Source organism: Marmota marmota, unplaced genomic scaffold (assembly GCF_001458135.2).
Source record: "Marmota marmota marmota unplaced genomic scaffold, marMar, whole genome shotgun sequence".
Lineage (NCBI taxonomy): Eukaryota > Metazoa > Chordata > Mammalia > Rodentia > Sciuridae > Marmota > Marmota marmota.
The window spans coordinates 40925002-40938048 of record NW_026000016.1 but is presented as its reverse complement, the minus strand read 5'-3'; the positions used below and the strand labels follow the sequence as shown (position 1 = coordinate 40938048).

At 35.6% G+C, this 13047-nt stretch overlaps 1 protein-coding gene across 13 annotated transcripts in view; it reads right to left on the bottom strand.

Annotated features, from left to right (window-relative positions):
• The window catches only part of Rbbp5 (RB binding protein 5, histone lysine methyltransferase complex subunit), a 43040-nt gene that overhangs the window by 22801 nt on the left and 7192 nt on the right, over window positions 1–13047 (bottom strand). For 9 of the 13 annotated variants that reach the window (XM_048809558.1, XM_048809561.1, XM_048809559.1 and 6 more), the window contains 5 exons: window positions 9950–9975; window positions 8840–9012; window positions 3346–3486; window positions 2419–2581; window positions 771–880 (listed from right to left, as the gene is read on the bottom strand). In XM_048809558.1, the coding sequence (XP_048665515.1) occupies window positions 771–880; window positions 2419–2581; window positions 3346–3486; window positions 8840–9012; window positions 9950–9975 (613 nt within the window). Of the gene's footprint in view, window positions 1–770; window positions 881–2418; window positions 2582–3345; window positions 3487–8839; window positions 9013–9949; window positions 9976–10893; window positions 10948–13047 lie in introns of those variants that run through there. The other 4 variants (XM_048809565.1, XM_015483784.2, XM_048809567.1 and 1 more) reach the window with 4 other exon arrangements.

The following is a 13047-nucleotide window of genomic DNA, read 5'->3' as shown; positions in this document are numbered from 1 at the left end:
TTAGGGCGTTCCCAGTTTAGGTTCCAGGTTTAAGGTTTAAGATTATTCCTGCTGGGAATAGGGCGTATCTTGCTGCCTGAGTTCCCCTTGAGTTCTCATGGGATTCAGACAGTATATTTTGGAGATAGAAGCCCAGTGGAGGTGGATTTGGGCAGAGAACGTGGATTTCCCCAGAAAGTGATTGTAGACGGCTGGTGTGAGTTCGGGAATAAAGAGTTGCTGTTTGAATCTACAAGCTGTGTGGTGGCTCGTGATTGTGTGCCCAGCCAGACTGCGGCAAGTATCCCCAAACAGAACAGGATGAGTGTTTTCTGACACCAATTTCTTTTTGTTTCTGTTGATATCTACTTTTAACTTGGGTAAACAGGTTTTCTGTAAATGCATGTTCAATTACCACGTGAATTTTATGACATCAGTTCTGATTATAATTGGGGGTTAAATTCAGTGGCATAACACTTGCCTAATATGTACGAGGCCCTGGGTTCCACCCTTAGCACCACTAAAAAGCATAAAATACCAAGTGCTTAATATATGCCAGGCATTCTGGCTTTAAGCACTAACCACTCAAATATCTTTTCTGTAAAGGAACTATCTGATAATTATCAGATAAGGAAAATGTGACTAATTATGAACCAAGAACCAGATACTGAAAGTTTCTAACAACTTTAATAAAAGTTTTAAAGTTTAATATATAGAAAAACTACAAATTTCAAATTTTTGCATTCCTCTTACTTTTAAAACACTCCCTAAAAAGACAAGGTTTCACTCACCTCCCCTTCCGGGCAAACTCAATTGACTTAATGGCTGTGGTATTGCTTGTTCCAGTTGTTACTCTGAAGGAAGCAACAAGATCCTGAGAATCTGTTTTTAGGACCAAAATCTAAGGTTTACAAGAAAAAAAGAGGGAAAAAAAGAGTAAATATTGTGAGAGACTGGGTAAAAATGCAAACATCTCTATTCCCATGTATTCAACCTGAGCAACTGATAGTCCCTTTTCCCTCTTCAAATTTATTTATATGTCCTTTAGGACATATTATAATAGAATATTTAACATCATTTACAATAGTCAAAAAGTGGAGCCAGGCATGGCGGCACATGCCTGAAATCCCAGTGGCTTGGGAGGCTGAGACAGGAGGATCACGAGTTCAAAGCCACAAATCAGCAATTCAATGAGGTCTTAAGGAACTTAGTGAGACCTTGTCTCAAAAAAAAAGGATAAAAAGAAAAAAAAGTGGAAGCAACCAAAGTATACATCAACAGATGAAAAAACAAAATGTGACATATACCTACAATATTAGTGAACTTTGAAAAGGAGGATAATTCTGACAAATGCTGCAGCATGGATGAACCTTGAGGACATCATGCTAAGAAAATGTGCAGCCACAGATGGGAAAATGAGATCTGATTTCACTTAAGAGGTAACTAGAGTAGTTAAATTCACAGAAACTAAGTATAATGATGATTGCCAGGAGCTGGGGGAGAAGAGAGACTGGGAAATTATTAATGATTACAGTAATTCAGTTTTACAAGATAAAGAGTGTTCTGGAAAGGATGGTGGTGAGGGTTGAATGCACTTAATACCACTGAACTTCACATTTAAAAATGCTTAACATGGTCAATTTTATGTTATTTTTGAACTTTTATCATAATTTTAAAAAAATTGTCATTTCTAAAGTCACCATGAAATTACACTAGCTCTCGTGCCCCCATCAAAACAAAAAACCACAAGGTGCCTAATGCAACTACAAACTCTTAAAGCATAAAAAGAGTCTGAAAGCTCACCTAACTTGACTTCTTATTCCACAGAAGAAACACCTACTACAATGCATCCCAGGAAGGAGTGCCTACACCTTCCAAACATTCCAAAAGGCAAGGTTAGACGTTTAAAAGGAAGGGAAAAAGAAAGATGATGAAGTCTCAGTACTGCAGGTTAAGGCAGCCTGAATAACACAAGATTTTTTTTTTAGTTGTCAATAGATCTTTTATTTTATTTATTTATATATGGTGCTGAGAATCAAATCCAGTGCCTCACACATGCTAGGCAAGTGCTCTTCCACTGAGCTACAACCCCAGCCCCACACAAGGTTGTATACAACTAGCTGTGAAGATGTTTTCATCAGCAGTGTTCCAGCTGGTGACAGGACTTCTAAATTTGGTTTTATAATTTAGTCATAGCCCTTCATTAGCATCAAGTAATGACCCTTTTCTATGTCAAATAACCTCTGCCCACTCTAAATCTAAAGAACAGAAGTGATTATTAAGGCAAGAAAGAAAAAGAAGCTACATTTACTACAAGCAAAAGCCATGCTTAATCCAGCAATTTTTTAAAAACTCAAAAGAAGTAGAACAAGTACACATAAAATGAGCCAATGCAAAGATACACGATCCTTTCACCAACCTCCAGGCTTCTTGGCTTACCTTGCCTTTTGCATTTCCTGTATAGATATATTCCCCTCGCCTATCAAAAGATGCCACCACGTTCAAATCAGAGTCATCGTCTACCGGCAGAACAACATGTTTGGAATCTGAAAGGGTCAACATGACAGGAGCAGATTTCATGGGACACACGAGAACCTTGTTCCTGTTTAAAAATATGAACAGCACATTGGCTATTGCTTTGGTATCAGCAGGCTGATTCCCTGTCCTTTTCACTGATCCCTGTCCACTACTCTCATCAACTCTCCCAGACCAACTTTGAAATAGTGAAAAAGCAAATAATCTACATGTCTTATAACAGTAAAAAAAAAAAAAAAATTTAGGAAAATTATGAGATCTTATTTTAACAAAACTGATTATTAAAAATAAATATGAAGATAGAAAAAACTAGTAAAATATGAAATAAAGTAAAAAACACTGATTACAACTATGTAAAAAATGCATATTTAGGTACATTTAATATGGACTGAGCTACAAAGCATTAAATAATAAGCTTTATACTTACAGAGAAGCTGACAAGAGAACCCAGAGAAATAAAAGTAGTTCTGTCTGGGTAATGGAATGTAGATATTTCTTTTTCTTAAAGGTAGTTATAGTATGAACTACATCCCCATGCTAAAGAAATCCAAATAATCAAGGAAGGAAATGCCCCAAGTCAAGGCCCAGTTATTATATGTATTCTCACGTTTGCTCATTTCTAAAGTCTTAATATTGGCCAGTTTTTAACTATATAATACAATCACAATCTCCTCAAAATGTACCCAGAAGGCCCAACCTATATGAAGAGATTATTTTATTTAGATTTGAAGATATGTGCATATGCCTTCTAAAACCTTTAACTATCATGAGCCCAGAGCTAATCCTTTTAGAATTAGACCCCACCCTAGGAAAGGAACAGCTTAAACATACTGATCTCTTGGATGATATTGGACTTTTAAGATGGGTGAAGGAAATCGAAACCTCTGGTCACAGTCTCCTGAAAGAACATCCCATTGTGACACTATGTTATCAGTGGAAGCACTCACGAGCTTATGGCCATCTCGACTCCAGCTAGGAAAAAAAAAAAATAGGTAATTTAGCACATATTTGAAGTTAAAGTTTAATGTGCCATGATTATAGATGAATCGTGTTAGTCACACACATTGCTCTAATCGCACAGGTCAACATTTTTTTTAAAGTATACTCAAACTGGGTACGGTGGCACACACCTGTAATCTCAGCAACTCCAGAGGCTAAGGCAGGAGGATCACAAATTGGAGGTTAGTCTCAGAAATTTAGCAAGGCCCTAAGTAACTTACTGAGAACCTGTCTCAAAATAAAAAATTAAAAAAGGGGTGGGGATATAGCTCTGGGGTAAAGTGCCCTAGTTTCAATCCCAAGCACCAATAATAAAAAAGGAGAGAAAGAGATTTTGACAGGGGGTGGGAGCTGGTTTCAGGGGTGAAAAGTATCTGAATTTTCTGAAGTTATCCCAGAAGTAGCACCATGAACAAAACAAAAAGAAAGTATCAGTTATTTAAAAATAATTAAGAAAAGGAAGAATGAATTTTTCCTGCTAAGCACATCTAAATACCCTGAACATTATATGAACACCAGAAAAAACACTGCAGCCCACCCACACCCCAGTCCTCAAGGTCTAAACAGATAGCCCAGACTCTACCTTTACCCAATTGTAATAGGACACCTTTACCCCATACAAGGGTGTTGTCAGAGAAGGCTGAGTGGCAAGTAAGACTTTTTTTTTTTAACCAACAACAGTAATGAGGTCCCATCACCACCGTGTTAGTGGAGGCCACAAGAAGAGAACAAGGCATTCTTATCCTTCCCACACAGGATGGTATCAGCAGAAACTTAGTGGAGACCTATTCTTCTACTCCCACCCAGCAGTTATCTGCAAAGTAATGGAAGATAGAAGAAAAGAACCACTAAATGGAATTCAAGAACTGAAAAATATAATAACTGAAATAATAAACTCTATGGATTCAAAACCAATGGAGAAAGATCAAATGAAGAATCTGTAAACTGGAAGACAGAATAATAAAAATACCCAAACTGAATAGAAAGAAAACAGAATAAAAAATTAAAAATTAAAAAAAAATAATAAAAACAATAACCATTGCCCTCAGGTACCTGCAGGACTATAACGAAAGATCTAATATTCATGTCATCAGATTCCCAAAGAGAATGAGACTTACAAATACTTAAAAAAAATAAACTATTAAAGAAACTGGATGAAATTTCTTCCAATTAGGTAAAAAGATATTAAAAACCTACTGATTCAAGCTAAGTGAGCCAGGTGCAGTGTAATCCCAACAACTCAGGTTGTTGAAGCAGAAGAATCGTAAGTTCAAGACCAGCCTCGGTCTCAAAATAAAAAATAACAAGGGCTGGGGATGTACTAGTAGAACAACCCTGGATTCAATTTCCAGTACAACTGAAAAACAAAATAAAAAAACAAAAATAAAACCATTATAGATAAATAAAAAGCAGAACTGTAAAACCTTGTTCAAGTAATCCACAGGAAAGCAGGAATCAGAGAAATAAATAACTGAAGGAATGCAGGGCATAATGAGCATGCCTGTAATCCCAGCAATGTGAGAAACATGTCAGGAGATTGCAAGTTTGAGGCAACTTAGTGAAACCCTACCTCAAAATTTAAAAGTAAAATAAGAAGGGCTGGGGATGTGGCCCAGTGATAGAATGCCCAGGTTCAATCCTTAGTACTGGAAAAAAGAAAAAAGATAAATTATCTAAGAAATAGTTGGGGGCGAGGGTGGTGGGTGGCTCAGTAGTAGAGCGCTCGCCTTGCATGTGTAGGGCCCTGGGTTCAATCCTCAACACCATATACAAATAAAATAAAATAAAGGTATTGTGTTTTTCTACAACTAAAAAAAAATATTAAAAAAAAAGAAAAGAAATAGTTCCCAAAAATGGCAGTAGACTGGTAGTGCCACAAGATTAGGAGTGGGGATAAACAAAGGACAGCTTTTGTTGCTATTCTTGTTAAGCCTTTTTAGTACAATCTGACTGCATAACAGTGGTGGCTGTGATTTCATTTTTCTTTAAACCTTTCTGCACTATAGCATTTTTCCCTCTTTCAAAATGAGTTCATATTTCTGTTATAGTAGAGGGGAATCTAATTTTTAAAATTATGTTATAAATAGAAGTGAAAACTGAGAGGTTTCCCTTCTAAAAAAATAATTCTTGGCTGAGAGTATAGTCAATGGTACAGTGCAGTTAGCACATGTGAGGCCCTGGGGTTCAATCTGCAGCACAAAAATAAAATAAAAATAATTCTTTAATTTTAAATTCTATAAACTCAAGAATTAGGGATTATGACATCTGAAAATTTTGTATCTTTGCAAAAAAAAAGATCTTTACTAAAAGTGTTAAGAGTTTTAACGATCATTTAGATTTTTTGGTTTTTGCAGATGGAATCCAGGCAGCACTCCATTACAGAGCCACACCCCCAGACCAAGACTATATAGCTGTAAAGATTATTTAGTTGTACCTATGGCCCCCTCCCAATGTGCAAGAGGGGACAGAAAGCCTTAGCAGGGAAAGTCCCACTATTCTTTTTGGGCAGTCTATCCCATCCATGGCATTTCTGTTGGGAAGCTCTTCTCTACTCTAAGCTAATAATTTGTTTTCCTATGACTTATATTCACTTATAACTTACATTGACTGTGTTATGGTTTAGATGTGGTGTCTCCCAAAAGTTCACATGTAAGACAATGTAAGAAGGTTTGGAGGAGAAATGACTGGGTTATAACCTTAACCTGTTCAGTGAATTAATCCCTGATGGGATTAAACTGAGTGGTGACTATAGGCAGGTGGGGTGTGGCTGGAGCAAGTTGTTCACTGGATGCGTAGCTATGGGGTATATATTTTGTATCTGGAGAGTGGAGTCTCTCTCTGCTTCCTGATCCTCGCTTCCCTCTGCAACACTCTTCTGCAGTGCAATTTTCCTATCTTCATTCACTGTCCCCTTCGATCTCTTTTCCACATGTTGCTCTAAAGACCTTTTAAATAAAAGCTCATCAAGTCACTTTCCTGCCTAGAATCTTGTAATGACTTCACAGTACCAAGATAAAGTTCAAATTCATGAATAAGGCACACAAGGCTTTCCATGAATATCTCATCTTACCTTGCTCTTGTCATATCATATCTCCCATAGCATCATCTAGCTCTCCTGAAATATCATTGTTCCATCTTATCATACTTGTTTAAGGCTGATATGCAGTGCCCTATGCTTGGAATGCACCTGGCAGATGCCTACTCATACTACAAGTATGAGCTAGAAACCACCTCATCTACAAAGGCTTTTCTGAACAATATTCTCCATGGGTACAACTGACACTTTTTCCTTTATACCTTTGCCTCCACTAAATCTTAAATATAGTTCTAGTATAGAACCTTTATTACATGCACCTGCCTGCAAACTCACTTCCCTTTAATAATCAAGAATTTTGCCTCTGGGTTCAATGCCCAGCATGGCAATAAATAAATAAATAATAAAACAATAACTGTTCATTTGTTTTGGGATTCCCAATGCCAAACATAAATCCTGGGACATAAATGTTTGCTGAATCAATCAATGACTATATGAGAAAAACCTTATGGACAAAGACATACACTAAACATTATGTAACAGGGAAAAAAAAAAACACAAAAAAATAGTTAAGTTATAAAATGCAAGACCTTGGATTTGATTTTAGCACTACAAAAAGGGAAAAAAATTACAGTTTAACTGTCAGAATACATGTAGCCATAAAAAAGTTATTAAGTAGGAAAACGTTTAGATAGTGTTAGGGAGGAAAAAAAAGCAAAATATAAAATAAATTATAGCATTAACTTTAAAAAAACTGTATGTAGAAATTTATGAAAACATTTATAGAAGTAATATCTAGATGATAGGACAAAGGAGAAGAGTAGTTCTATTGTTTTGTTTTCTAAAATGATGAATACATATTTCTTCATAATCAAAATGTACACATAGTTTAATAAGTAGGAGTTTCAAAATTAGATTGTGATGATGGCTATGCAACTTTTAAAGTAAAAGAAACAGTGAACTATACACTTAAACTGGGTGAATTTTATGTTATATGAATTATATCTGTCCTACTAATGCTGTTAAAAATATATGTATCTATTTAAATCTTTATTGTAAGAATACAACAGCAAAAATGAAATGCACAGGAGCTGGAGGGGACCTAACACATCATCCAGGCCAGGCCATTTTGTAAATCAAAGTTTGACCAATCGTCGTTCCTAGATCCCAGATAGGCATTCAAGCCAATTCCCAAGCCAGTGCTTTAAAATACTGCTGCCCCCATTCAGACAACAGGAAATAATTATAATTTAAATAACCCTGATCTGACTAAGTGCTTTTTAAGGGCACCAAGTTCATTAAAAAAAAAAATCCAGTCCCCAAATTTTCTGACATGAATAAAGTAAATTCAGAGAGTAAGAGTGAAGTCAATGGGAATTTATATAACAGATATCAGCCCAATGTATTTGATAATAAACCTTATCAAATACATTTCAATGAAGGAACAAGCATGAATTCAAGAACAAGACTTGAAAGTTGGACTAGATGACTTCCAAGATTTCCTCCTAACCATGACTTTATTTTAAATGAAAAGTCATGTAATGATTATACTACAGCTACAATATCTCATTTCAGTAATGCAATATTCCCAGAAGGAACCTGACTAAAAAAATCTCTATGATAGCCAGGCGCAGTGGAGCACGCTTGTAATGCCAGCAGCTCCAGAGGCTGAGACAGGAGGATCCTGGGTTCAAAGACAGACTCAGCAATGGCAAGGCACTTAGCAACTCAGTGGTAAAATACATAAAATACAAAACAAGGCTGGGGATATGGCTCAGTGGTTGAGTGCCCCTAAGTTCAATCCCCAGTACCAAAAAAAATCCCTATTATAGTGACTGTCTCCCTACAAAGGTATTTTAAGGACAGTATGGGTTCAGGGTCTACACGGACTACGAGCTACAACCCCAGCTGATGATATGACTGATGGCTGATTACCTAAAACTTTAAATATTAAAATATCTACATTGAAAATGGCAGATACATAGTCACCATTCATTCCTCTACTTTAACTTGTATTTAACATATTAATCTAAAAATTTCTAGAGGTATATCTCGGTAGCAGAGTATTCCACTAGCAAATGCAAGGCCCTGGGTTCGATTCCCAGCACCACCCAGAAGCAAAAAACAAAAACACATAAAATTTTTTTCTATGTACAGGTGATGGATTTGTTTTTTCATAATGCTGGGGATTGAACCCAGGGCCTTGCACAATCCCCAGTGAGGCAAGCATTCTAACAACTGAACTATATCCCCAGCTCCCCACCAAAAAAAATTAAAATAAAAATTCCTTACCATAAAGAACAGACCGGATGAATGTGTGCACTAATTATTTTAGCAATGCCTCTTGTCAAGAAATCCCAGATGACAATTCGGCCATCATTACAGCCAACTGCAAGCAATGTACCCCACCTATTAAAGGTGCAAGTCAGGGCCATGCTGATGCAATCCAAAGTTCCATCAGCTTCCTAAAAATTAAAACAAATACAGAAATATAGACAATAATGGCCAGGCATCTAAATTATTTCTTAAAGGCTTTCTGCCATTTATGACATTTCTCTTGAATTTAAATAATAATGCATATGGAAATAGTCTCTATATGTCTTCTTATACCTTTCAATTATGCAAAATGAAGAAATATTTATAAAAGCTAACCATGAATTTTTGGAAACAGATGTGATCTATCCCTTACATACCACTATAACTGTATAAACTTTCTGGAGGCCAAATGGGCAATATCTAAGAAAAACCACTAGAGTCATACCTGTTGACCATTTAAGAATAAAAACCAAAAACACATAATAGCCTATATAGGTAACATTAGGGAAATCAAATAATTATTTTATGTCAGTATTAAGCCACTTAAAATAACAACACCTATGCCGAAACATATTTAAGTGTTGTAAAAGCACATTGATACTTATTGATTATTACTATGTAAAAATAAAAGCCCACAGGAACAAAAAAAATGTATGTACAAGTGATGGAAAAAAAAAAAAAAAAAAAACTCAATTAAAATTTTCTGTTTTGGGGAGCTGGGGTTGTAAACTCAGTGGTAGAGTGCTCGCCTAGCATGTGTGAGGTCCTGGGTTCAATCCTCAGCACCACATATAGAAAAATAAATAAATAAATAAAATAAAGGTATCCATCTACAACTACAAAAAAATTTTTATAAAAATTGTGTCTGCTTTTTTTTTTTTAACCTAAAGGCAATTGACAAGATTTATAACATTATGGTGAAATTTTTAGCTAATATTATCTATCTACTTACCCCTGCTCAAAGTTAAACATCTACATCTAATCCCTTATCATAGCGAAAGATCTATCACAATGTTATTTTGTCAACCAACATAATCACTACATAATCACGATTTTCCTAAAACTATGACAAAACTATACTCTTACCTCCGGATAGTTCTGCCCAAAGGACTCTGCAACAAAGCAAAAGAAAGAGATTGATGAAATATGTGCCACATACAGGGATCATACAGCTCATGAATAGTACACAGCAGAGGTTAACCAAGTGAAGGGGCAACTGCTGCCCTTTCTGGGACTCTGTAAGGTCACACCTATTTTCATTATCATGCACAGATAGTATCTGCCTTCTTTACTCCTATCTCCCAAGTATGCAGATGAGTTTTCCTGAGGCTATGTGATCTGTGACATTTCAACAAAGTGAATGCAGAAGCAGATGTAAGAATCCAGCCAATTTCTATTTAGGCAACATTAAAAAGATTTGTGAAAATACAAAACAATGCCATTCTTCTTACAATATATTTTTTGTTTTCAAAAACAAAATATTCATATAAACATCTCATGTTATTATGGTTATATTTAACTAATAAGCTTTAAAAATATGTTTTAACTTCTAAATTAGTAAATATCAGTAGCTATATCCCACATAAACAAAAGCATCTTCAGAGATCCTTAATTTTCTTTCTTCTTTCCTTCCTCCCTCCCTCCCTTTTTTCTTTTTCTGTGATGCTGGGGATTGAATCAGAGCCTAAACAAGTGCTCTACCATTGAGCTACATCCCAGCCCTTTTAATTTTATCTTGAAACAGGGTCTCACTAACTTGACCAGGCTGGCCTTGAAAGTGTCATCCTACTGCCTCAGTCTCCCATTTGGGATTATAGGTTGGTGCCACCACGTTCAGCTGGGGAATCTTCAATTTATTTTTTAGTAGATAGTCACCATTCAATCCTCTATCTTAACTCATATTTAATATATTAATCTAAAAATTCCTAGGGGTGTATCTCAGCAGCAGAGTACTCCACTAGAAAGTGCAGGGCCCTGAGTTTGATCCTTAGCACCATTAAAAAAATTTTTTTTAAGTAAAAATTCCTTATCATAAAGAACAGACTGGATGAATGTATGCACTAATTATTTTAGCAATTCCTCTTGTCAAGAAATCCCAGATGACAATTTAGCCATCATTACAGTCAACTGCAAGCAATGAAGCCCACCTATGAAAGGTGCAAGTTTGAATTTTAAAGTATAAAGGGACCCTAAGATCAAAAAGGTTGAGGCGTGTTAATATATCCAGGTTTAACATCAGTCTTTCCCCACCACATTCTTCAGGCTTTTCATAATTTATTTCCTATTTATTAAAATGAAGGGAAAGAACCAAATCAAATCAGTCAAATTATCTCAAGCCCCAACTACTCTCTGAAATCCTTAATAAAGCAGCAGTCAATCAGCAGTGTTCACTCCTCTTCCTGGCTAATATAGTAGTTACCCACCTCTCCATGGTTTCAGTTAATCCATGGCCCCAAAAATTCTGGAAATGATTTCTAAATTTAAATTACACAGTTTTGGGTAGCATGATGAATTCCTGCACCATCCCACTTCATTCTGCCTGACCAGGATGTGAATCATCCTTTTGTCCAAAGTATCTACAATGTATATACTACCCACCCCTTAATCACTTAGTAGCCATCCTCAATATCAGATAATCGTTTAAGTATCATACTGCCTATGCTCAAGCAACATTCATCTTACTGAATAATGGCCTCAAAGTACCATTGTTACATACATGGGCATAGGAAAAATCACAGTACATATAGGATTTGGTACTATCAGCAATTTCAAAAATCTACTGGAGCTCTTGGATTACATTCAACCTCCCTCAGCCCTGCCACTGATAAGGGGTAAACTACTGTAAAAGCATTTAGGCTGTAACATAATTTGGTAGTTGGTTAAACACACAATTCTCTATATTCATTTCTTGTGTAAATAATGCTTTGATACACACATTATACATTTGCTATGTTAATTTGGTATTTGTATGTTAGTAATGAACGTTTTGGGCTATTGTAATGGTATATTATCTACTTGTCAGAAGTCTAATTTTGGCAGCAGCCCTATCTTTGGATTTGTTTATGTAATTTCCAAAAGATTTTATTATAGTAGCTCTTTACAGTATATTCTAAGAAGTATATATGCAAGGAATTGTTTCACATGTAGGATATCCAGGGAGGTTTTTAAAATTTCATTTTAAAAATAAATCTACTGCTTTAAATAAAGTTTGAAAACCAGTTTTATTGCATTTTTTAGTATTTATTTTTTAGTTGTAGTTGGACACAATACCTTTATTTTATTTATTTATTTATTTTTATGTGGTGCTCAGGATCGAACCTAGGGCCTCACACTTGCTAGGCGAGTGCTCTACCGCTGAGCCACAACCCCAGCCCCCTGCATTTTTGTCCTTTAGAAAAATAATAGAAAATTACCCATGTCCAGTGGTGCAACTTGGGAGGCTGAGGCAGGAAGATTGCAAGTTTCAGGCCAGCCTGGGCAACTTAACAAAACCCATCTCAAAATAAAAAATAAAAAGGATTGGGGATATAGCTCAGTAGTAAAGCACCCCTGGGGTCAATCCTCAGTATCAAGGGGGAAAAAAAAAAAACCCACACACAAAAAAATAAAGAGTGAAAAAACAAAAGCAATCAAAAGAAACATGGGCCCTATAGTTGAGAAAACTGAAACATAAAAATAACTACCAGAAAAGGTAGTTATTTTTATTTATAAAACATTTTATTTATCGACTATGCAACAGCCTTCAAATGGATGACCCTGTTCAATCATGAAAGGAATAAGAGAAAAAAATGCTGAAATCCTATCAAGATGGGGTTTTTTTTTGGAAAGAAGATTTTTAAAGTTATTGAAGTAAAATATATAGAGAAATGCACAATTTCAAAATGATAGCTTCCTTTGTTCAACCCACTTACCAAAGTAAAAACTTAATTTTTACATGCTTATACACTCATATAGTTTTATAATAAAAAATAGTATACATATTATTGTGACTTGCTTCTGTATGTTTCTTTCCAAATTAATAATAAAGAATATACTCACATGGTTGAGAAACAAACAAAAAGCAGTATTTATTTAAATATTAAAAACAAACAAAAACCACAACTTAAAAAATAAAGTATTCATGGGCTGGGGCTAAGGCTCAGGGGTAGTGCACTTGCCTAGCATATGTCAGGTACTGGGGTGGG